Below are 26,946 nucleotides of genomic sequence, written 5' to 3'. Positions count from 1 at the left end.
GGACACTTAATCTCCGCCTTAAGGGTATTACGCGAGAGCGTAATGGGTTAATTCGCATATATGCAGAAGGTCCTTCTCTACTTTGCAGTCGAAGATCCGTGGGAGTCCTCACACCCCTCCTGGTTCAGTGGTGCAGCGGTTAAGCGATGCGCCACTGCCCTGCGATGGCAGGTGTCTCCCAGTGGTGGGCCTTGTGTAGAACAGGTTGCTCCTCCCAAGCGACCAGTCATTAACTGCCGCCTACCACAGTGGGCAGTTTTCTCACTATCCGGTGAGCAGGTAGTGATGACGCAGCAAGATCACGTGACCTAGTTGGCCCACCTGCCTACTAGGTTGTTCTCTCGGTACCGCCTGCCAGAGCCATGCTCGTGAATTTTCGCTCACAACGCCGACAACGCCGACGCCGGATTTTCTGGGCAACGGGGCCTTTAACGCTATCGCGTAAGAAATGGAATACAGCACTGTGCTACTGCGAGCCCCACGTAAACATCATCGAAAGTACCGGCTCGTTGTTCTGATAAGGCGAGAAACCACCATCACTCTGTTCGTACTTTTGTTTTCGCGGTTGTGCCTTTGTTACTATATATATAAGCGACCACCCGGATGAGCTTACGTACAGTCCTTGTAAAGGCAAGCGCCATGATTAAATGTTTGCCCTGGCTGCCACATTTGCCGCAGCCACCCTACAGTCATCTTCACTCCACTCGGTGCACGACGCAAACACGCGCACATTGTTCACTTTTTCTTTATTTTTTCGAGGAGTTCTGGGACTCTCGCCAAGACCATTTCAGAGAGTAGTGGCCTGCTCGTTTCCTTCCGTCCATTACGGCCGGCTAGTGCGCTCTTCACGCAGTTTTCAATGCCAGGATGCGCGCGACGGCTCGTATGACAACAGAGAACGAGCGGTAGTGTGGAAGGGGGGGGGGGGGGGGGGGGTGTATCCGCGATTGAAGGGTTACAAGAAAGACCCGTGGAGGCGGCTGAGCGTCTGGCCTTTTCAAAAGCGCGCGTTATGTCCGCCGGCGAGACACAGCTCGCGCGAGCTGTTTGTTCCATCGCGCGTGCGTAGATACGCACGTCAGCGTCGCTACTGCCGCGGCCGTTGCTGCGGCAGGAGAAAAAATATCGGGGCAGCCAGCCAAGCCAGAAAAAGAGAGCGGCGGTGGGCCGATCTCTCGCCAGCCGCCGAGACTCGATCATCGGCGGCGGCGGCGGCATGGTCAAGGCGAGCGGGTCCCGACGCAGGCAGTCGCCCTCCGCAAGCTGCTGCTGAGCCGTCGACCACCGCCGCCGCCGTGTTCCCCTCAGAATGCTCTCGCTGTGTCGGCGGTGGCGGGCAGAGCGTTGCTGCCGTAATGCTGCCGTGCCTACCTGTGCCAGTGCAGCAGAGCTTGGCGCACTCTGTGCCTCCGTTTATTCTAACGCGACTGTGTTAGAGCGGTCGTCCGGGGGAAAAGCCGTGCGCGTTGTCGCAAAAAACGAGGATTGGTGGAGGTGGTCACGAGGTCACACGTCGAGCTACGTGGAATGAATATGATTAAAACTCGAGTTAAATTTTGGTTTGGTTTGGTTTGTAGAGTTTAACGCCCCAAAGCGACTCAGGCTATGAGAGACGCCGTAGTGAAGGGCTCCGGAAATATGGACTACCTGGGGCCTCTAGAATTTCGTCCCCGTAGAAATTCGATCGCCGCGGCCGGGTCCGAACCTGCGTCTTTCGGGTCAGCAGCCGAACGCCATAACCACTGATCCACCTCGATGGATGATGAGTTAAATTTTGAATATGAGGCCGTAGCGTGACTGATTGTCATTATGGCGTGTAAGAATGTAAACAGAAGCTTGTTTATGTTTACGTTTATGTTTTAGGGCGTTTAACGTTCCAAAGCGACTCAGGCTATGAGGGACGCCGTAGTGAAGGGTTCCGGAAATTTCGACCACCTGGGGTTCTTTAACGTACACCGACATCGCACATTACACGGGCCTCCAGAATTTCGCCTCTATCGGAATTCAACCGCTGCGGCCTGGATCGAACCCGCGTCTTTCGGGTCAGCAGCCGAGGGCCACAACCACTGAGCCACCGCGGTGGATAAACAAAACAGAAGCTTGGATTGGGGCTAGTTGGTTCGAAGTTGCAAGTTAGCGCCATCCTGTGTGTTCTGTGTCGCCGCCTCTGTCTGTCTTGCGCTATGTGTACAAAAATGTAGAGTGTTAACCACGCTGAAAAGAACACTGAGGTAATTAGTGGGAGCCGAACCCATGAACCTTCGGTTGCGAATCAGACACGCTACACCTATAATAGGGCAACGTGACACGTTCATTCGACTTGGTTAAAGGGAGAATTTGTGCGTCTTGTGGCGTGTCACGTGGTCTAGTACGCTTGCTGACTCACGCTTATGAGTGTGTGCAATTAGAAAGCGGAACTAATTAACAAATAAAGTAGCAACTAACCATTAACTCTGCCACGTCATACCCTCAGAACGGAGCTTAAGTGCCCCCCTATTTTTTCCTTTGCGTACTGTTGTACGTAGAACTGAACGAGTTGCGGGCTTCCCTGTAATTAAGCGCTACTTCTTGACCATTTGGGGTGCTTTGTACGCGCTACTAAATAAGCGCTTTTTCTGGCAGTGCGCAACAGCTAGCAGTGATTCTTTGTTTCAGGCAAACTTATCGTCCTTTAAAGGGACGCTCGAGATAAATAGAAGTTGGTCTGCGACACGTAGAAGATCAGCTTCCACCGCGGCCTGCAGCCGTGGTCTGCGGGGATAGTGTACTGTCTTCTAATTACAAAGAGACCTCTACAACCGAAAGCGGAACTTTTATAGGCAAGAAAAGAGCAGGAAACGAAATACAGGTGTCACCACCACCGGCCGATTTCGCAAGTAAAATACATGCGTCGACATCGACCTTCGGGGGCGAATCTCAGAGGCTATACTACACCGTAATTCACTTCAAAACGATGGCAACCAGTCCTTTTCGGTGTCACGTCACGAGTTTGAATCGAGTGCTGGGAAGCGCTTGTCTGCGTCGTTTCCTTTCCGTCCCTTGTGTTCCTTGTGCGCTATTTTTACATCATGAACGTTATCCAACTTGCCCAACTTTCGGCTTTGCTTTAGATTTTGAAAGCCATATTTTATCGGCAGTAAATACGTCTTTTGCTGCCGGACAAAGCCAACACGGACAGAAAGATCCAAAGAAACATTTTTTTTTTTTTACTCAGAGCAAAAATTACCCAGGGCACTTAAGGAACTTACGTGCGAGTGACGCGAAAGCATAGCTGAACCTCATTATAACGAAGCTGAAGGGGCCTAACAATTACTTCGTTATAGGCCATGTAGACCAAGCTTACAAGAGGAACTGTCGTTCCCTCGTTATATCCATTTTTTTTTTCGTTATAAACTGTGTGATTATAACGAGATTGGACCAATCGCGAATTTTGTAACGCCCCCACTTTCTGGGCGACGCCGGGTTTTAAGGAGTAAGCCTTTCTGGATCATGAATGGTGGGGACGGAAGTCGCAGACGGAAGTTTGTGGACGGAGTTGTCCGCACGAACTGTCAATCATAAGTTGTTTGCTAAATGAAATAAGATGTAAAAGCTAATTACACAACAGTTGATAAGCAACATATACGCAATCATAAAAAAAAACAAAAATCAAAAACAAAAATAATTAAAAAACAAGAAAAATGAAGGGGGAAGAAGAGGGCAATCCCGTAATTTTTCGAGCCGATGAGCCGACTAATGCTATTCCATTAATAAATACATGGAGTTGCCCTCAGTCTCCCTTTAAAATATTAAATGAAGCGCTGCCGTAGAGGTGCCGTAGTGGAGAGTTGCAGAATAATTTCGAGCCACCTGGGGTTTTTTAGAGCGATAAGCTCTACTCCACCCATGCTGAGCCTGAAGGTCGTCTGGCTCTTGAATTCGACCTCTAACGGGAGGCGCGCCGCATGTGCAAAATGGCGCGTGGCAGGTGCCTCGATCTTCTTCTTCATCGACGCCATAGCTGCGCGCCTGGCAGTCACGTCCGCCGCTGCGCCGACCATTGCTCGCTTTGGGACGTTAAACCCCCATAAACCAAACCATAAACCATCCTCTACGGCGTCCCACATATCATGAGTCGCTTTGGGACGTTAAAAATCACAAAACAGAAACCGCCTCCAGTAAGCGCACACATGAACAACGGGCTTTATGAAATGATATATTCTGCAACACTAAAATGTATTTGTGGGAAGCAGCATTTTCTAATGTTCGAGCTATAAGCCTTTAATCAATTCTGCTCACAGGCATCGAAATAATTAGAAATCAGAATTTAAAATCGACGCTGGAAACGATACACCCTATCAGCAACAAAATCCCGGCGGGGCTCAGAATCATAACAGGAAAAGTGCGATGCAAAGGCTGAGAAGTTTCGCTAAGGCAAACATCGTTATGGCTTTGTTCGACGCTGGTTATTTGGTTATCTTTCGAACCAAGCAGCCAAGGAAGGCATTTAACGAGCGCCAACAAGCGCGCTGGACAGTCGTGTTGGAAAAGGAGGGCCCAACGTATGCAGCAGGGCGCTTTAATTATTTTTGGCCATAAAATTAAATAACATGCACTGAAATCCTGGAGCCTATTTTTCTCAGTTTGAACTTTTGAAAACTATCACTTCCAAACTACTTCGCGAAAACCTACATTTTATATACCTAATTGTTTTTTCGAGCACAAAAAAAAAAATGTATCAGATGTCTGACATATAATGACAACAGAAAAAATAAACTTCTTTTGAAAGAGATGAAATTTTTACGTAACTGACGCATAAAACACGCGACGGGTTATCCTGCCGCTATAAACCACCTGGGTGGTATCTAATCCCAAACAATTATTATATCATCATTGTTTTTTAAACAATGATAATTTTCCTAAGCTGACAAACCTATACGGCAGCTATAAGCTTTTTTTCTCTTTGTGCTATTATAATGAAATTTAGAATATTTTAATGACAAGAAGCTAAACCATCCCTGAAAGTTTTATCAAAATTAGCACAGCAGTTCAAAAGTTTATTCTTCAGCTCATCATTCGCTTCCAACGTTACACCTATCATTTTCCTTTGCATACCTCGCTGCGTTGTCCTCCATTAAAGTTCAACCTTTTTCATTAGCCTCCACGTTTCTGCCCGTCAGGTACTATCCCGATCAAAAGTTCACGGGACGTGAGTGTGCGGAAGAAATTAGCTGTGGCTTACTGCTGAACCTGGACAGAGAACGAAAGCTCTGGTCTACAGGGAAACTATACGCGGCTTGGTGTCTGTAAGGTTCAGTGCGTTCAGGACAACTACCAGCCCCGGAGCTCGTCGAAGCGACTGCGTCTTCATTCCCGTCCATGTCGCCGCCGTGTGTGGCGAGAGCAGCCTCGGTAGGCGCCTTTTCAACCCGCCGATCGACGCCATGCTAAATCATGTGGCTTACATTGCATTATACCGTATGCTACATAATCCGTTCACCCATTGTTATTGTTACATTTTGCTAATTATTTTTCAAGGTCAAGCTCAAGGTCATGTAATGTGTTTAGCACTTGTAGTTATACGTTGCTAGAGCAACATACATGTCAAATGATTAACTGCGGTAATTCTGAGCAATTAGTGTTACTTAATGTGAACATTGTTATGTGACTGCTATGCTCATTAGCATACTATGACGTGATCATGGATCTTAGATCTAGCGGACCGCTCGGCGCAGCGACCACCTGGTTTAGAAGCAGATCCGGTTGCTAGGGACGCCGTTGCTAACCACTTGCTACTCCGCTCGAGGCTCCGGGAATGTCTGCACTATCCGTTGGTAACAATACCACGGTGATATCTCGTTAAAGACCTTTCCGAAACGATAAGAAAAGTACGAATCCCCAACGGCCTTACAGCTAGGGCTTTCGGTATCGCAGGGCTCGGAGCGCCTCAGAATGTGCCAACTCACAGTGTGTACACAATAGTTCTGATTTTGGCGTTAATAAGGTACGAGGGGGAAGCGCGAACGCAGTCCCCCTCACTACCAAAAATTGCATGTCCCACCTGCTTTAATTGAGAGCAGTGGCAGTGGTCAACACGGGCGCAGTGCAATGCCCGCACCTCACCCTGGAGGCACCTCCCTCCTGACCAAGGTCGCCCCGACACCAGGTAAGTATGCTACGGCAGAGGCTACACTACGCATCCCTCCCACTGCGGCCCGCCTTTATGCGCCAGTTGCGGGCATCGAACTGCGTAAAGAAAAATGGCCACAGGAATCAACTCTCGCTGCATGTATTGGAAGTTACTTGTAGGCCAGTTGCTTGACAGCGAGTTTTAAACTCTGCTTAAATATTCAGCAAGTTTTCAGTAGCCGCTTCAGTCAAACCATACCCAAACAGCAGTCGCTATCGCCTTCAACCGCAGCGGACTTCTGCCTGTCTACTTCACCGACACTCCGCTTGAGGAACAAAAAAAAAAAAAAGGCTACGCGAAGAAGAAAGAGTCTAAAGGAAGAAGACAGGAAAGTCAAAAAGCGCCTAGAAAAACAATTGCCGACGATTAAGTTACTTCCTAACACGAAATCTGAGCGCAGCTCATCAGCTGTTTCAGCGTTTCGATAGACACAGGCAAAGAATTCGAGCAAGACATGTATGTAAAATTACAGACATCTTGCTGTTTTTCACACATTTCCTTTTTCACACATTTCCTCTGACGTGAAGGTCTTTACACTAAGGCCTTTGCCACAATGGCCTTTGACCTAAAGGCCTTTGCCTGAAAGGTATATTAGCCGCCGCGGTGGCTCAGTGGTTACGGCGCTCGGCTGCTGACCCGAAAGGCTCGGGCTCGATCCCGGTCGCGGCGGTCAAATTTCGATGGAGGCGAAATTTTAGGGGCCCGTGTACTGTGCGATGTCAGTGCATGCTAAGGAACCCTCAGGCGGTCGAAATTCCGGAGCCCTTCACTACGGCGTCCCTCACAGCCTGATTCGCTTTGAGACTTTAAACCCCCATAAACCGTAAAGCATAAAAAAATCGAAAGGCATTTACCCTGAAGGCCTTCACCCTAAAGGTCCTTGACCCGAACGCCTTTACCACAAAAGGTCGCTGACCTAAATGCCTTTACCTTGAAGATTTACCTTCAAGGTCTGTACATTAAACTGCGTTGACCAAAAAACCTTTACCACAAAGGACTTTATTATTGAAACTGTCATTAATGACAATCATTTAGTGACGTCCTTCATAATTCCAAAACTACCACTATCACAATTAGTAGCTATCGCTATCACTAACTACTACTGTTTCGTCTAATGTCTGCTTCATTGACTATGATCACCCATTACTATCATATGGTCTACTGCTGACGGCATGCGAGTCCGTGGTGACGCCATGAGGTTTTAGTACTTAGGTGCCACTTGGTCAACGTCGCTGGGTTTCGATGCTGATGAACCATATCATGATTTTACAGTAAAATTTCGACCAGCTGGAGATCTTTAACGTGCACTGACATCGCACCGACTACGGGCGCCTCTTGCGTTTCGCCTCCATCGTTGCGCGGCTACCAAACATGGCCGAGAGCGCCTAGCCAGTTGAACAGATCGAGAGCACACGGAGGAAAGATTCAGTACTCTCGCACTTCTCGGTGGACACTTCAAACGCGCCGTGAAGGAAGGAGGAAGGAAGGAATGAAAGAAGAGGCGCCGTAGCGGAAGGCAGACTACAGAACGCTGTTACGCATGGTTTCTTTCAAAGGTATCCACGGACTCCGGAACTTTTAAGAGCTCCGGAACTTTTAAGAGCATTAGCTCTTATTCATCACGTTTTTCGATTTCTTGGGGTCTGCTACCACCTCCCTTCGGCGTGAAATTTTCAGTCCGAGGAATTCAAGATGGCGGCCCCCATAGTAAATCGATATAGCAACCGAACTGGTGATTGATTGGTGACGTCATATAGTATATCGAATTGGTGATTGGTGGCGTCACTGATTTTGTGAAGCCATAATTAACTATTCGCATGACTATGTTTAATCGCTTTTAAATCAGTAACTAATGAGGCATCATACAACGAATTAGATATTCGGAATCCTCTACATGAAAAAAACAGGTTAGACACCAACATTAACCAATATAGTTAATATTTAGTTACAGTTCTGCTTATATTTAATTGCTTATAATTAACTAACCGAAAACGTTATGATCTAACTAATGGATATTCGTAATGGGCTCGATGAGTAGGACATGTTAGACACCAATATCGTCTAATTAGGTTAATATTTACTTATTATGGTTAGGCTTAACATGGCGGCCGTGTCGTCAGCACTCGGCAGCGCACAATTTCATACCTCATGGCGACCGGGCACCTACCGCTTTGAGGTAAGGAAAAATGGCCTTTCCAAAGAGTCGAAAAACTTTTTCGGCGCAAATTGGTAAACATATCCGACCTCAAGGAGCTAGGCGCCTGCATAAAGTACAGAGAAGTAGCCTAATCACGTGGCAATACATCACATGGACGATAAATGGCGCTACCGAACAGCTAACGCTCGTTACTTCAACGTCTTCCAGACGGTGGCGGCATTTTTTAGAGCACGACGCTACACACGAACTAATAAGGGAGTAATTACTCATTGGCATTCACCCGAGCGCAGCCATACGGCTACAAAGGAAAGCTATACAGCTTTCTCAGAAACTTCGTAGTTAAAGAAAAATTCGTCCTGGTCCGGGGTTCGAACCCAGGACCACCGCTTCACCGGAGCAGTCGCTCTACTACTTTAACTACGAAGTTTCTGAGAAAGCAGTATAGCTTTCCTTTGTAGCCGTATGGCTGCGCTCGGGTGGATGCCAATGAGTAATTACTGAGGTGGAGTAGATTTGTAATAAGATTACAAATCTACTCCACCTTGGGGGTTTCCCCTAAACATTTGACCTACACACGAACTCATAGAGGCCCACAGACAAGCACAATACACTCGCCTACCTCAGTATATCACAGGACGTCAAATACTTGACACACTCCAAATTCGCACACCAGCAGCCGACCGCACACTACTGCCAGTCCCCCTTCACAGAAACACACAGCTCTTAGTAAAACCCCTCCCTCGAAACACCCACGCCACCTATCACTCGGCAAGGAAATGGCGAATAATTTTCTCACATCTCGGTGGACCCCCGAACCGCGCCGTAAGGTAGTGTGCCGTAGTGGAGGGCTCCGGAATAATTTCGACCACCTGGGGATCTTATAACGTGCGCTGACATCGCACAGCACACGGGCACCCTTGCGTTTCACCTCCATCGAAGGGGGGCGCTCACTAGCGACGTAACGCAAACAGCGTAGAGGTTTTTTTTTTATTCGGGGTTTGTTGGCAAAGGTTTGTTTAGTAACACTACCAGCTGTGTTTACATACGAAAACGAAGCACGGCAAAACACGCACACATCCTTGCAATGGGGTAACAGACTCGGCCGCGGTGGTCGAATTTCGGAGGCGAAATATGCCGAGCCCGTGTGCCGTGCGGTGTCGGTGCACGTTAAAGAACCCCAGGTGGTCCAAATTTCCGGAGCCCTTCACTACGGCGTCCCTCATAGCCTGAGTCGCTTTGGGACGTTAAACCCACTTAAGACATAAATTCGGAAGGAGATCAAGATAGCAGCAATACCTAGAAATACGCGCCCGGAACACCCCGTAAAGGGAAGTAAAGCCGCCATTGCCCTAGCCATCGTCAACACAAAAGCCCGCGACGTGTCCGATTCCAAAACTGCAATCCTAAACTTCGCACGAAGCCGAGCCGACGTCCCTGCTATTTGCATACTGGACTCTCCCGTTGCAACCCCGCCACATCATGTGGAACAGTACTAATAATAAAGTTTTTATTATGATGATGATGAAGGAAACCAAGGGCTACAAAACGCGTATGGAAGTACGCCACACATATTGTATACGAACGCAGCCGGATACGAGGGGAAAATGCGAAGGCAATAACAGTCATAGATAACGAGCTAAATACCAGAGCAAGCACCAGAGTTCGGGAAACAAGCAGAAGAAGCGGAGGAAATCACAGTAGCTATAGCCATCAAGGCAAACAGTACCAACCAAAACCTAAAATTCTCATTCGGAATGTAAGAACAACATGAAAGGTAGAATCTAAAGTAAAGCACTATATATAATGCGGAAAGGAACACGCAGGATAACAGAAACAGGAATAATCTGGGCCCCTGGACACAAGAACCACCGAGGCAACAATGGCACACACTCCGCCGCCCGAAGATTTGCAGGCGGCGCATTGCGAGAGAGCACCTCAGAGAAAGCCAGGGGCTGATCACAGACCATGATATATTACAGTAATATATAAATGAGCGAGAACGAAATACCCACAACAAGAGAAGTCCTTGTAGAAAGAAGAAATCGCCATTAGACGCTTGTAGACAAACACATACCCTCACCTTAATTTAATGCACAAGATACATCCTACGACATATCAGAATGCATGCCCGTTCTGCGGAGAGCACCCAAGCTGTTATCACATATTTTGGGCAGGCCAAGAAAACCAAGCGATACCGAAAATACGAAACCCGACACATGAGCAGTGGGAGCAGGTGCTGTCCAGCTAGCACTCTGACGACCAGAGGAATCTGGTCACCAGGCCCCAACCGTAAGGAGCCTCCAATGCAGTCTTGTACGGAGGACATCACTCACGCTCCGTCATCTAAAATATTCGTACATTATTACCACCACCACCATCCTCTACGGCACTTCTTTCTCTTTTTCTTCTTTCACTCCCACCTTCCCTCCTCCCCTCACGGTGCGGTTCAGGTGTACACCGAGAAGTGAGACAGTTACTGCGCACTTCATTTCCTCAAAAACCAAATTATTTTATTTGACATAGCACGGATAAGACTGCAATTTTTTTTACGCGGAAGCATTAAAAGAATTGGTTTGCAGGAAATGTGCAGTAACTGTCGCATTTCTCGGTGGACACCTGAACCGCGCCGTGAGGGAAGGGATAAGGAAGCGGAAGAATAAAAAAACAGGCAATCCTCAGTGGTTCGTTTGAATGCGCTGGCAGCCAAACATTGGTTATATCCGATGGTTACACAATAAAGGTCGTTATATCCGAGGTGGTAAACTCAGATTCGTTGTGTCCGAGGTCCGATACAACTAAGGTTGTTACATCCGAGATCCAGACACAAAAGTTCGTTATATCCGAGGTGGCATGCTTGGTTCTTTACATCCTAGGTAACACATAAAAGTTCATAAATATCCGAAGTAAGCTTGTTATGTCCGAGGTTAACACTAGAAATGTCATTATATCCAAGGTGGCGCATTAAACATCGTTATATTCGAAGTAGCATACTCCTCGAGGTAGCATACTACCTTCCTAGCTAGGTGGGCAGCTTCTACCTCCCACAGGCTACTGACCGGCGCGCTCGCCATTTCCGCTTGGCCAGACCTTTCTAATGCGAACACATGAAAAGAGAGACAGAGGTGTCGTAGTGGGCAAAAGCAAGTTTAACAATGCACGTTAAAAAGAAAAAAACATGCACTGAATCGCACAGCACAGGCGAACCCGGTCGCGGCTGCGTTTCGAAGGAGGCGAAACGCAAAAGGCGCCCGTGTGCATTAGCATTGCCATCAAGGTATACTTGTTAATGCATATCAAACTTTAACTGAAATTGGCAGCTTAGGTGCACACATGATCAGTGATCGGTAGCATTAAAAAAATTTGCGCATAACCAGTTTCAGTTCTGTTTATCATGCTCATGAATAGGGGTCAGACAATTAACGACTTCTGTTGAGACAGGACCGGTTTACGTGCAACTAAAACGAAATGCTTTACGACTGTCTACGAAAGCAACTAGCTCAGCCCTGCTGTGCTTTACATTAATGAAGTAATTGCAGCGTTTCTCGCAAATCTGATCAGCAAGGTGGCTCTAATAGCGAGAAAACGGCGAAGAAACGCGGTACAGGTGCGTGAAACATGTGAAGAGGCCTAAATGGAAATTTTGTCCAGCAGGCCACGTTCCTTGTCGTGACGCTTCTTGCAAATAGGGACAGGTCTATCACGCAACCCTGTGCAAGTTTGCTGTGGTGATTTTAAGGAGATCTGCAGGTATAAGAAAATTTTGTGGAAAACTAGCCGCAACGGGCACAACAAGGTTATGCAACAAGCACTGACGGAACTAAGTTTTTCTTTCGTTATCCGAGGTAATTAAAACAACTGCACAATGCCACATTATAATTATTTTTTTTTCTCTCACATAGCAGCTCCGGTGAGCAAATAGGGATGCCGGAAAATTTCCCAACCCTTGTCCGACTCTGGCACCGCTGATCCCCTGTCTAAGACCCTCGGAGGGTGGGTCGAGACTGTCCCTTCGCGCCACCAACAAAGAGTACAACAACGATCTACACCTCGACCGTAAACTCTACCCCGACCCTCATCCTAGTCTTTCTGTGCGGGAGGCTCACATCCTTCGACAGATACAACTTAACACACTTGTCATACCTGCACGGCTTTATTTGTGCAAATTCCGTCGCGATCCTTCATGTCCCGACTGCCCTGCCCCTTATGCCCGGTTGCTCTGCAATTCGGTTTCTTTCCTTCCTTCTCTCTCTCTCTCTCTCTCTCTCTCTCTCTCCCCCCCCCCCCCCCCCCCCCGTCTTATACTGTCAGCACCTGGCTGGAGTGGCCTGAAGCTGAAGACGAAGAGCGCCTGCTCGTGCAGCAAAGAAGCGACGTCTGAGGCGCCTACGTGTTGTACTTCAATACAGTTTCGTAGTACTGCCACCACTGGTGCCCAATGACTGCAGCGTTTTAGGAGTTCGGACAGCGCACGTCCAGGCACGTAAGACGCGTACGCTGAGCTCAGAGGCTCGATTTCCGCCTTACTTCACGACACGTGCCGTCCCGTTTGGCTGCTTAGACAAGCACAACACAAAGAATCGCGGCATGGCCGAAACAGCAGAGCAGAGGTACAAAGTAGCAATGGATGTCTGCAGTACGTATTTCAGCGTATTGATGGTTTCTTTTGATGCACCGCCAATGGGCAACGAATTTCACTGACACAGATAGCTCTGACGGAAATTTTTTTTTAGCAGCAATCACTTGACGGCTTAAGAGAGAAGCGTAACTGACAACTTGCAGAACTACGAGCGCCCTCTACAAATTTCCAACCAAACAACCTCGTTCCCAGACGGCAATCTGGCATTCTTCTTCGAAAAGGGAGGGGAGAGATGTCCCTTTATCTGTATGAGAGGGAAATTGTTGAAAGGGCACAATAGAGCCAGGGCGCGAACGCGAGGAGCGGGTCGAGAGAGGTACTGGTCAAGGGTATGCATCATTTAACCTTTGCACAACTTTCCTTTACGCTCTATCTCGAAAGCTGGCCGTATCCGGAGGGGCTTCAGTTTTACGCAGATTAGGGGGGCAGCCCCGCAGACCTTTTTGGAAGAAGGACACAGCGGAGGGCTGCTGACTCACCTCCCCTCGCGCTAACCCCTTCAGACAGCAGGGCAGGAAGCGAAAACGGGTCTGTGAACGAGGTCTTTGGTTAAAAAAAACATCTTCCTGTAAGTCAGCTTTCCTGCAATTTTGCAAATTGTCAATTTCTACTTCTTCGTGCCTCAAATGCCAGCTACTGATAGAGGCTTCGGAGGTCTTCGAACATTACAGACGTAAAGTTCTGCACAAATTCCGAAATTAGTGCAATCCGTCAAGAACTGACAGCAAGCGTCGCATGCATCGAATCGTGCAGGCAACACATGTTTTCTTTCATTTCAAAAAGTACCTCCAAGGTGAAGTGGTCGCTTCTGAAAAAAATTCTGCCAAGGCCTATTCACGGTTTACATCAGTCAGAATCCTTTCTCGAAGGTGGCGCTCCGGAAGAAATCATCGCGGATGAAGTGCGCTCGGCAAACCGTCATAGCCTTAGTCACGGGCTTCATTCCTCCTTAAACTTGCCACCTATATCTGGCCTCTGATTGCACAGCTCCAGCGCTGTGGAATGCAGAAAATGCGGTTGCTTTCTATGTTTTTGCGCACACTTTGTGTTTTCACACATGTACTTGGATACTAATTAACCTGCTGCTGAGGCTATAAGGAGATAAGAGCCCCAAACGCAATAATACGCCAAACGGGCAACGCGATTCTACTGCCGCACCAAGCCGGGCCGCTCGCCGGTATCATCTCTTGAGCGGTACCAGAGGCGGCCGCGTGGCGGCGACACCGTCCATGAAGCTTGTGAATAACCACTGCGACCTCAGCCTGATCTCCAGTTCATCACGACCATGTACGCTTGTTCAAGTGTCACTCCCGTCTTTGAAAATATACACTAGTCACCCTCTCTAAAGGACGTACTTCTGGTCTAACGCCCTGGTCGTTATGTATATCTGTTGTCAGGACAAACAAACAAATATAATAGCAGTAAACAACGAAGAGCAAAGAAAGGTAGCACATATATAACAGGGGAAAAGAGATGAAAGGATCATCAGGATATACATACGAAAAAGCCAACAGTAAATGAAACCAAGGGAAGCGTGTAGGGGAACGTAACATTATTATCTTTAGTGCGATGTTGACCAGGGTGGAAGTTGGTTGCGTAATCTTTAAATAGGAGATACTTTCATAAGAACTAGAAGAAAATCCACTAACATTCCGCCTGTGGGATCCGAACGCACGACTTCCTCATGTCGCACACTGCGCTCTACTGAGTTACGGCGGCCGCTGTTTCCAAGAATACACTCAAAAGTAGAAGACTCGTGTTTGCCTCACAGGCCCAAGCACGCCGTGGTAGCGACCCATAGCACTGCGGGCTAGCGTCACAGGCTCACCACTCTGATTTTTGTAGGGCTGTCCGGAGGTGCTCTAGAAAAAAAAAACCATGCGCTCGAGCTGAGTTCTAATTTCCGCAGTGAAATGCGCGCACAGAAATGGCCACACTGAGCAGAGCTAACCGCAGTCTGTGAAAAATTTCATATATTTGAAAGTCAAATTAAAATACTTGCGAATGTCAAAGGTAAAGTTACGATGTAGCTCCGAAATTGCTCATGAACGAATAAATCACTAAAAATCTCAGGATTTACGAATTTAGACTTATTTTTGTAACGCAGCCCTATTATAGAAATACAATGAAATATCAGTTGAACGAATTTCAGCGGAGCTTAAGGAAATGTCCATGTAAGTGGAAATTAACTGAAATTCAATGCGGTTTATTTCGGTGAAACGAAGTAGACATCCAGCGTTCTACAGGTCCGCAAAGGCATTTACTTCAAAATACTTCAAACTCCACGCACGTAATGTGTATATTTAAAACACCTGATACCGTTCTTCCTTTTTTTTCTTTTTTTTTTAACAGTGCGTGAAGGGAACGGATTAGGCAATATGCGGGCCACCAGTTGGTACGCAGGGTGGAAATGGCAGGAGATGCGGGGTAGAAAGTAAATTTAGAGAAATGCATGTGAAAACAGAAGAGCTAGCCCAAAATTCTGCTTCAGTTACACTCTGTTATTAGTTCACTTTTTCTAAATACATAACGGTTCATCTAAACTGTACCGACGACTACTGTGAAAACCTTTTTATGCCCTGACATCAATTTCCAGAGTAGCTCCCTACATTATTTAATAAGACTGGTCAAATGTATAGGGTAGGCCCCCAAGCTGGAGTGAATTTGTAATAAGGGAGCAAATTACTCATTGGCATCCACCCAAGCACAGCCACACGGCTACACAGTAAAGATAAACAGGTTCCTCAGTAACTTTGTAGTTGAAGAAAAACTCGTCCTGGTCCAGGGTTCGAACCTTCTTCACCGGAGCAGTCGATCTACCAACTAAGCTAAGCGGAACGGCTAGCATATGGTAGGGCGAGAGCGAATTGATCAATCACTCGAAATGAGAAGAGAGCTGGCTCCTGTTCCCAGTGAGTTTGTCTAACGCGCAGTGGTCTTTGCACTAAAGCTGAACTTACTATGTGTCGGGGCGATCGTTGTGAGAGCTTTTTTTTATATCTGCAAACAAAGAAACAACAAAGAAACAACCGAACAAACGAACAAACAAAGTGTGAACCCGAAAATTGCAGCAATGGCATATCGAATTAGATATATGTGGGTTGCTCACGCTAAACACGCTCGAGCTATGGAAAATTGACGTGATGGCAGCTTTTGACTACAGCTGGCGGGTATAAAGACAGTGCTTGTCAAGACGAGATTACAACAATTACTGTATTACCACCATAATTTTGCCACTGCCACATGGAATCGCTCGCAAATGGAGCAGCAGCCTTTCTTGTAGTATTTAGTTTCGCAGTAGATGCCGCGGCGACCAAACCCATATTAACTTGATCAAAGGGCAGCGGCTTCGCGCAGTGGTGACTCCGAATCTTGTTGGCGTGGTTTCGTTCAGCCGCCTCCCTACTGTGCTGCTTCGCGTTTGTGTCCAGCGTTGTTTGCCTACGTCCCCATCGTTTCGTTTTGTTGTTGGCGATGATGTCCTTGCTGTTTTTATCCGGTAAAGTCCTCAACGTATAAAGACGACCGCCCAAATCCGTTAGCGCGAAGACATCAGAACGAACAAAAGAAAGGAATGATACAGTAAACTGAGCATACATAGGATAACAAAAATCAAGATCTCATTACAACAATAAGGCCGTTCAATAAAATGAGTATCTAAACTGATTTCTTTTGTGCGACTACGCCGAGAAAGAATGATTGCAATAACGCGGTATAATTGAATCGTTTGTGCGAAGGCAACAGCGAAATCTGGAAGCATTGTATATGTATTCGTGATCCGTTGCTACGCTTTTGTGTGTATGGTATAGGACAGCGAAATGACGGCAGTCTCTGAGGTTACGTGTGTACTGACGGGCACTGATCTCGAAGGCTCTGCTCCCTGAAGGTGTCGACGCGGCACCGCGGTGCGATCACTTCAGGCGGCACATGAAGCTGGATCCCTCCATTACCGCTACACAAAAATTTCAAGATCAGTACAAAAGTGACACCCAAAAATTCTGGACAAAAGCACTTTTGAGCGGGAAACCGTTTATAAACGCACTTTTTTCGTATAATGTAAAATTTCACTGTAACAATCAATATATACACATATATACATATATATACATATTTTTCTATTAACGTTCTTGGCATAATCAAAAGCGTTCCCCATTGGCTTTCTAACGTAGTATTAACTGCTCGATGTGACCGATGGAAACACTTCAAAAGGAAGATTTTGCTACACATCGGAAAAATTGGACCATTGCGTTCAATATTTTCGTAACACTGTCTTACAATTTTTCGAATTTCCGAAATTTTCGTCCACAAATGATGGACGTGTCGGAGGACAATGGTCGGCACATCGCCCGCGGAAGTATTCTTAACGATCGTGGGTACCTCCAAAGGGCCAACGCTGAGCTGCAGTCAACTCGAGGTCGATTCATCCGAAGCGCCGGATTACACTCGAACTGATTCTTCGTTTCAGTCAACATCAAGCGTAGTAAGGGGAACTCATTTACTACGCTTCACGCCAGACAGAACCACTGACTTTTGTCTTCATTTCCGCAGTCAAATTTACGCAAGCGTAAGTTGCACTGGTCTAGCCCCCTGGTTAATGAAACTTCGCCGTTGAACGTTTCTAGTTATACATTATTTCTTCTTTAAGATAAAAAAAAAAACATTCAAAGATAGCAAGAAATCTTTCCGTGTGTCATCTGCGAATTTTCAGAAGAAAGAATAAATGTTAGAAATCGACAAAAATAACTTGGCGCAGACTGCAGCAGTCATAGACTTGCATTAAAGTTTCAGGCATCTCCATGCAAAGTATTCCCAGTTATTCGAAAGCAGAATTGACGAACACGGCAGTGCGCGTAACAGTGGGAGTCCACACCTTTGTGGTAAAGAATTTTCGTGCTTCTAAAATTTTTTCGTTGACAAAAACAAAAACTGCAAATCCCTTTTATTCAGTAATCAGTCAATTATATTATATTATATTATATTATATTATATTATATTATATTATATTATATTATATTATATTATATTATATTATATTATATTATATGAAAAATATTTGGTGAGTCCAAGATGTGAACCAGCTATCTCTTGCATTACCCGCTTCCCAGAGTCGAGGGAAACACTGCAAGGCCCGCCAAAGCGGAGACACCAAGGGCTTCGAAATCTCAAAAGAACAGGCATTTTGGCACTTCACTTCCTACGATATATGGCTCGCGAAATCTTTAGAGACTGCGGCCCACATTTTGCAGTTAACTGCCTTCTAAACTGCATGCGAGCGACTCATTGGCCAGAAGCTTCTAGCTACACTGAAAACCACGAAGTATGGCATGTTCAAGTGCTGGGCAAGGCGTACACGGCCGTGTTTCCACTGAAAACCCGTCAGAAGTTGAAACCGTACCAAAAACTTTCGACGTAAAGCAAAACATCAGCGCGATAAAAACTTACACGAGCTCGCGCCGCTACAGTTCCGGAGTCACGCTCCAAGCATCTGCGATCAGCGCTTTAGTATCGATTAAATAACATTAGATCAGCAAGCGTCGCGCGACGCGCTTCAACATTTGGGAAAGGCCCCAACCAGTTGTTGCAAGTTTGTTTCTAATCAAATCGCGCACAGTCTCAGCCACGACAGTGCGACACTTCCGGGTATACAAGCGCCGGTACGTGCATCCCCCGTAAAAAGTCTTCAGGCCACAGCGTTCACTTGCAGTGGAATAAATGTCTCTTGAATGCTCCGTGTAGGAGAGCACTCGAAGTACACGTCAAGCAGCAAGCTTCTCTACCGCGAGAAGAAACCAGCATTTCAACGCCCTTTGGTCTTTAATGGTGCCGTGATAGCTCCATCCTTCGGCTCAAACGAAAAGCCTTTGGCCTGAAAACTTTTGACCAAGACTGTACGTGCCAACTGTCTCAGAACGAAAGATTTACTGTTCCATGAAATTTCACTTCGTTTTCATGGCATATGCGGGTGAAAAGTTATTTTCGCTTTACCGTGTTCGTGCCAGTGTTGCTTGCATGTATTTACACTATACGGCTCTAAATATATCCCTATCCGCAATCTATTCCTCTACCGTTATTTCATCTCCTCATTCCTGAACCCTGCCCCTTTTACATCCGCAAGCTGCGGAGCAGGTGTTCGCAGCCAGCGCTATTACTACCCTTCAAATAAAACCATTGCTACTACAACTGCAAGCAGCTATACGTATGACGTCATTAACTGAGCTGTGACGTACGTATGACGAAGAAGGCCGCGCAGGTCAACAAAAGCGTGACAAGATCGGGCTGATACTTCGTCTGCAACACTCGACACGCGATGCACACGGGCAACAAGCGCCTATATACGGCACGCCATTTTGCACCCGCTGATGACGTCACAATGATGGAGATTTTCGAGGAGGAAGTGCGAGGCATTTCGGATTCGAGGAGTCGCTGATGATGGCTTCGCGGACGAAAATAAAGTACTCACAGCCCGTGAGTCACAGACGAGACCGCTGAAGGAAGCAATTTGTGTCCATGTAACAGCAATACGTATGGAAACACATGGCTTACATTCAGGAGATAAATTTACTTCTAACTTCTGCACTTGACACGAAAATTATACGTACAGTTTCAGAAACCCCAATGACGTATTCGGATGTTCACAAAAACAGTCGTAGGCTTGTCCACATTAAACAGAAACAACTTTACAGTGCCAGAGCAAAAAGAGAAGTTATACGCATAGCCAACAATTCTGGACAAAAAGGTTTTTGAAGAGAAAAAGGTTTATCGGCGCACTCTTTTCACATATTGTAAGATTTCACTATAACAATCGATATATCCGCAGACATTCCGCCGGCAGGCTTGAGTTTTTTTTTCTTGTTATTAACGATTTTGCTTTCGTCAAAAGCACGCCCCATTGGTTTTCGATGGTAGTCGTAACTGCTCGATGCGAGCGATAGAAACACTACGAAATAGAGATTTCGCTACATATCGGAAGAATGCACCATTACCTTCAATATTTCTATACCAGTACCTTACAGTTTTCCGATATTCAAAAATTTTATCCAAGAATGTTGGACATGTGAGAGCTAACATACTCAAATCCATTAAAAAAGCAGCTGGTTTTTCACAAAGCAAATGCGTTGAGAAACACAAAATGCCAAATTAGACATCACCCTCCAAAAATGGGCACGAAACGCGAAATACAAATAAAAAACGAGGAAAAAAAACGAAAACAGTCAAGTACTGTATATATATATATATATATATATATATATATATATATATATATAGTATTGTATATATAAGCAAGTATATAAACCGGCTCGGTGGCAACACCTGGTCAGATCAACGCAATATAAGTACCACGAAGTCGTTATCATTTATCATTGTTCTCAAAGGGAGCGTTAACTGCACTGACAGGTATATAATTCTATCATTATTGCAAAGAAAATATATGGGGAGGCTAGTTCGTCTCCTGAAAAGTGACGCCAGCCACTAGTTTACGGAGCGGTAAGACACGAACAAGGACTGACGACATGGCAATTTCCATGACACAGCTACAACAGGCTGCAGCACAGAATGCAGTGCACAATGCAACCCGTGAGTAGTATTCGCGGGGAATGGCTGACGAGGAATCCTACAAACAGTGTATAGAATGATGAGCCCGAGCAGACAGTGAAGGGGGAAGAAGGTGCCTATCGTGCTTTAATAAACTGATGAAACGTTAAGAGGTCAGGACAGACACTGTCGAAGTGCGACCTGCTACGGAACATAAATAGTAACGAGGTGGTACATCAGTGTACTTGCCAAGCTATGCATATTTTCATTGTCCTTGGATGCAACCAATGGAGTAGTATAGTAGCGGTAGCAGTAGTAGTACTAGTTAGTGGCTCAACGGTAAATGAGGCCACAATGTGCCAAATATAGGGTTGCTGCATTTACGGTCGAGTGTTGAGGCCTAAATAAACGCTGCTGGTTTTAACGCGAGTTCCCGTGAAATTGTGGGAAGCTGAAAGGCTGTCACAAAAACTTATTTCAAATGAGGCTAAGCTGTTCACAAATGGAGCGCAAGATATCTTTGGAACCCAAAGGGGTAACAAGGCGGTATGCTGCAGAGAAAACAAAATACTCCCGTCTAACACACACAAACCGCTACCAATATCGTTTAATTCAAGTAAGCAGTCTCCACTGTGGCTCGGTGCTACGAGCACAGCATGGGTGCTGCAACACAAGTGCCACTATCGATGAACTGTGTTTTAGGTCCCTCAAGCACCGTGCACTGCACATCACATCTCATTCTTCTGCCTGGAGGACATTGTACTGATTGGTAAACTTTAAATTCTTCTTGCACCCCACCCTGTCATGTATTTACCCTGCGCTGAACCTCTTGCCAGCTCATCTGGAGGACACTGTACTTTAAAAGCTCCTTACATTCCCTGTCGACGTGCGCTCACCGCGATCATATGACCGCATATTTATTTTTTTTTAATTTAATCTTCTTTTCTGCACTCTACCCCTACTGCTTTTCTCTCCCAAAGCCTCTCACCAACACAGAGAAGCATGTCAGCGCTTTTAAGACGCTAGCTAAAATCTCTGTTCTTCATTAAACAGCCTCTCTCTCTCTTTCTAACAAAAACCAGAGGTTGATTTAAGGCGATACAGTGTCGAAGTACAAGTTTCGCATTCTTTTCATATTTTTTTTTTTTTTAATGAAGCCGAGCAAGCCACACATCGGGCCTTAGACACACACAGACACGCGAGACGGCAGGATGAGCCATCGGGCGAGCAGATATATATCTAAAAAGAAAAGTCAGGCAAAGAAGGCATCGGCGACTTCGATCGGGCAGCGAACGCGAGGTGCATGAGTTATCTTCCTCTGTGCAGCGTTGCTAATCCCTTGCGAAACCCGGCCTGACGGGCCACCGCGGCCGCCAATTACGATTTTCCCCTCAGCTGACCTCTCCCTTCTCCTCCTCTCTTTCGTTGCCTTCGTACGGCTTTCTCTTCTCTTCCCCCCTCCACGGTATTTCCTCCTCTCTCGCGCCCTGCTGCTGACGTCACAGCTACGAGTCGAACGAACCGGACGGTTGGTTCTTCCTATGGCCCGCCACTTTTTATACGCACATCCTGCTGCTGCTTGGCTGCACGGTTGGTCGCGACAAATCGCCGCCCCGAAAGAAACATGGCGGTCATAAAATCTCCAGCGCGCCACCACCGCGGCGCTTGCCAGATCGGGCTCTCGTTCTCAGATGAGCCCGAGGCGTTTTCGAGACTCAACGCTTGTACGTTCCCTTCTCTTTTGACTTTATTTTACTTTCCAATCCCAGAACGCGAAATCCGGGATACTAATCGGCTGCCAGGGTCAATGCATATGTCGCGTACTGATCGAGAATAACAGCGATAAGCAGACAGGCCAGGAGAGTTGCACCTCGCTTTGAAAGCGTGAAGAACCGACGCGAGCTTCGCAGAACTTGCGTGACCCACGTACACACGCGCCGTACGCACGTTGCATTGTGTTCTTTTCTTTTTCGATAGATGGCGCGATATTTTCCTAAAGCGCTTCCTCGCATAGGTGACCAAAATCCCCAATGACATATTAAGAGGCTAGCACCGAGCCGAATCTCCAACTTCGGCTGGTGACCTGGGCAGAGGACGTCGCGGCTAGGCACGGCCTGGACGCCACAACCGGCAGCCTGAATGCCACCCGCAATGCTGCTGCATAATTTTGTTACTTTTTTTTTTTTTTTGGGGGGGGGGGGGGGCTTCTATTAAAAAGTTTTTCAACACCACCAGGCAACATGGTATCACTCACAGTTCGATCGACTGTGCACACCTCCTTTCGCATGGAATCAAGAAAACGATACAAGAAGGAAACAGTGATGCTTTTCGATGAAATAACAATAAAGTCGCTGTGGCAGCACGTTTAAAGCTATAATTGTTACCACAGCAGAAGGCAAAAGTCTGTATAATCTACGAACTGCAGTCAGTTATTTAAAAGGTAAGGTGAACATATAGCACGCAGCTAACTGCAAGGACAGCATTGACGGCAGTGTGGCGAGGCGCGATCATTGCAGAGCACGTGTCAAACCCAGCTGTGCTACGCGTAACAGCTGCGTAAACCTTGTACTGAACGGCGGCAGCTAGCATTTCATCACTGGTGAGACGTCCGCTGTCGTTTGTATTTACCCCTGTCTCCAAACGGAGAAACTGCAAAGCACGATGATAAATGCAGAGACAATACGACACCCATTCGCAGAATGAGCCCCGACGCCATATTCACCCTTGCTACCTACACTGTCCCCATCTCGCCCAACACCATACTACCCATTCGCCGAAAACAAACGAACCCTCCACCCTTTGACAAGAACTTCCCTATCGATTTCATCCTGTTGTCGTTGAACGTGAGCCGTCACGTTGTTCGACGTAGGAATTCGTTGCGTCACAGCTCGGGGCACGCGCTCGTCGCTGTATGACAACAAGGTGTACGGCTTCCGGAAGCGGCGATGGCGGCAAGGCACGCGGTGCGATCGGGTCCCAGTGGTCACATTACACGCAGCCGACTCGCGGCCACCCCTTCTTTACCGGCTTCTTTCAGTCCGCGCGTCACTCCCTCGAGAAGCAGTTGTGAACAAGAAAGCAGTTACAAACTGCAGCTTTCCACGGTTGCTTTCGACACCATGTGACCATGATAAACAGTTCGAAGTGTCCATTTACGGCAACAAAGGAATGATTGAGAATAGTGAGACGCCGCGCGAAGCGTCCTTTATGTTCTTGTCAGCGCGTGTATGGTCACTTAAATCCGAGGACGTAGCTACGCAGTGTAGTGATGTGTGCTTCAACCACGTACGGGTGAAGAGTTGAGTACGTACTTTTCGAGTGCGCGAGCACTTAGCAAAAATGAAACCATTGGTTTCAGAACGCAATCACGGCAGGAGGCACACGGCCTAGCGGCAGCGGCGGCGCGAACAGCACCGCGGCGGTGGCCTCTGCCGCTGCGGAATGTGAATGACCGTGAATGCCGGCCGAGAGCGAGCGCTAGGCCTAACCAGCCGCGCCGACCGGCTGACGTCGCCGTCCTCCGGCGACGGTCGGCCGAAGCGAGGTAAAGAGGCTTCCCCTTTTCACACAAACGCGGACGCCCCCCACAGCCCAGCGCGCTCGCGGGAGCTGGAAAATTTTGCTGCGAAAACGGCCGGACGATTCGCGCACGGGACCTCCAAGTCATCATCGGTTCGGAACCAACTGGGAAGTTTACGCGGCGCGAGCCGCGCGGTACTCGGAAAACTTTTCCGAAACGGACGCCGGATTCACGGGCGCGCGCACGGACGCGCAACCAAGCAGGCAAGCGACCAGGAACAACATTCGCGGGCGCCCGAATTAAAAGCAAACACGATAAAAAGACCCCGGCATTTCTCTTCCTTCCCCCCGGAAATCGAGAGGTCCCGCCGAGAGTGCAATAACAACATGCAACAGGTAGGAGGATAAGCCGAGTTGCGGAGCTACGAGTGAGAGAGAGAGAAGGCGAAGAGAGAGCGAAAGGGCACGCGAGGGCGAGGGGAAAAGCGGCAACGGAGGCGAGCGAACGAGCACCAGCGGCGGCGGCGGAGGCGAACTTACCCAAGACCGCCTGCAGCGCTTGGTCCTCGCCGACTACATCCATGGCGCGCGTCGTCGGTTGCGTGTTTTCGGGCCGATCAGCGGTAACTCCGACTTCGGACGTCGATCAGGAACCCACCATGGCGAACAGTGCGTCGACACAAGCGTTGGGGACACATTGGGAGGCGCTGCTAGCTGGCGAGAAAGCACGAACGGCACGGCACCATGTTCACTGTCACTGGCGCAGCGTTGCTCGCCGCTGCCGCTGCCGCCGAGCGGCCGCTGGTGAGAGCTGCCACGAGGAGGAGGCGGTTTGTCGAGAGTGCGGCGAGGGTGGGGGAAACGTTCGAGAGAGGGAATTGCGCCTGTCACGTGATCACTCTCGCTCCTTCCGACTCGGGACGGCCCGCGAAGGGGGCGGTGAAAGCGCTCTGCGCTTGGGACGCAGAACAAGACCTTCGAAGAGGCAACGTAAGCGAAATTGAACTTTACCAGTCCAGCCGTACAGCCTAGCGTGAACTGCCGAGCCGTGCCAAGATGTCACAAGTTGCGACGAGCCTCCGATTTCGAAAGCGGACAAAAAAGAGCGGAACATCGACCTCGCATGTCCGAGGTTCGAGAGCTAGTTATCGCAGTACGGCTTATCAAATAACAAAAGTTTAAACCTACTGGTAGAGAACTCCCTGGACTACTGGCTAGCCGTGCGCCGTGAAGCCGTGTGTATTGCGAATATACGAGGGGTTTTCAAAAAGTTTTGCCTCGTCCGTGGAACTGTTTATTAAGAAATATGGAACTTAAAGATGCTACATTTAAATAAATGTTTGGGAGAGTCTCTTTCTAGGAGTCCATCACATTTAAATACAGTTCTCACAGGTGGCGGTGGTTCTCCCTCGCCAGTGCACTAGTTTTTACAGGTCGTCGGTCGTTGAAGAGTGTAGGCAGCTGTTACTGACACCAAGGGCTCATATACATTGGTGACCTCTTCGTCGTACGCAAAGCGCGCACACTTCAGGTGTTCCTCTGATGAAGCAAAGATCGGTCCCTTACGGGCTGATCCAAACATACCTCCTGTCCGTACCAAATAAATGTTTTCACCACCACCACCACCAGTACGCCGTTTATGTCAACAGCTGCCTTCATTCTTCTACGAAAACATGCGTGGACATGTGCATTTTCGGTAGTCGACAGTATATGAAATGTAATATGTTCCTGGCCAAGAGAGCATTTCAGGTTTCCTTTTAGACGCAACATCTTTAATAAATTCCACCACCTAACAAAATATTTGCTGCTCAAGAAGCAGGAGTAAGTGAACACTTCAGGTTCCATGGAGGTACCCACTCTGTTCCGTGGAAGTAACTGGTACTCGAGACCACATTTATTCAATCGAAAACACATGTTGTTCTTGCTTTTTCCGCTCTCTGGTTCCATCGCGCATTTCTAAATGTCTGCAAGCCACAATTTTCACTCAAGCTGCAATACAAGCGCAGGGTGGTGTTCATGATACATAATAGACCTCAATCAGGCCCAACGGGCTGAAAAACTGCTTCGCTTTGCTCAAGGAAATGCCGTAGTCTGCTAAAACGTTTTAACTCGATAGCGTTAACGCTTCCGTTCGGCAGAAAATCTGGCCTCGGCGTTGAGGGCGAGAAATTGGAGGGGACACTTGAACTACGCCTTAAGGGTATGACGCGATAGCGTAATGGGTTGATTCCCATATATGCAGAAGGTCATTCTCTACTTGACATTCATAGATCCCTGGGAGTCCTCATACCCCTCCTGGCATAGAGTTTCTTACTATTACCTAGAGGGAAAGCTGGCAAGCCGTCTATGGGAGTTTGCATGGAGACCCCACGTGACCACCTCAGCCACCATGGGCGCTCAAAGCATCATGGGGCGGTGAGCTACTTGTTGCGGAACTGCAACTTTTGGCCAAAAAATAATAGAAAAATAAAGCTGTTTGATAACTACAAACGTCCTAACATTCAATATATTGTCTAATGATTGCAACAACCGAGCAGAAAAGCATTTAAGTGCAAAGTTTGCCTAAAATAAGAGATGACTAGCTTTCCTATTGGCCAAGTGATGAACACTATAAAAACTAATATTTCGTAATTAACAGGCGCACTTTTAAAAGTAAATATGTTTTCAAAAAAAATGTTGTTGTTAGATACTTTAAGAGGTTTTTTAATGGCATTCCGGAAGAGTAAAACCTTTTATTGGCGTCGTGTGTCGTCGCGTCTTCACTACTATGGCTTTTGCACACTGCATTCGCGCGAAAGTCGTCTGCGCACACACGGACTACGTTTTCGGAATGAAACGCCTTAGTACTGCCACTCTGTGTTCCCGAAAAACTACGACTGTGCCGCAACAAGTAGCTCACCGCCCCATGATGCTTTGAGCGTTCATGTTGGC

The 26,946-nt window shown here is 47.4% G+C and overlaps 1 protein-coding gene and 1 non-coding gene across 8 annotated transcripts in view; both read right to left on the bottom strand.

The window, feature by feature from the left end:
* The window catches only part of LOC149371179 (uncharacterized), a 113,081-nt gene extending 88,233 nt beyond the window's left edge, over positions 1 to 24,848 (bottom strand). For 6 of the 7 annotated variants that reach the window (XM_089564819.1, XM_089564843.1, XM_089564838.1 and 3 more), the window contains exon 1: positions 24,556 to 24,847. In XM_089564819.1, coding sequence (XP_089420945.1) covers positions 24,556 to 24,598 — 43 coding nt within the window. In that variant the 5' untranslated portion in view covers positions 24,599 to 24,847. Of the gene's footprint in view, positions 1 to 24,555 lie in introns of all 7 variants that reach the window. The other variant, XM_089564854.1, reaches the window with a different exon arrangement.
* Positions 5,988 to 6,153, bottom strand: LOC149371180 (U1 spliceosomal RNA). Its single transcript, XR_016287779.1, has one exon. It is a non-coding gene; the product is annotated as a U1 spliceosomal RNA (small nuclear RNA).
* Positions 24,849 to 26,946: the final 2,098 nt, after the last annotated feature.

The sequence above is a fragment of the Amblyomma mixtum genome, chromosome 1 (assembly GCF_055824585.1).
Source record: "Amblyomma mixtum isolate Tamu chromosome 1, ASM5582458v1, whole genome shotgun sequence".
Taxonomy (NCBI): domain Eukaryota; kingdom Metazoa; phylum Arthropoda; class Arachnida; order Ixodida; family Ixodidae; genus Amblyomma; species Amblyomma mixtum.
This window is presented reverse-complemented; position numbering and strand designations above follow the sequence as displayed.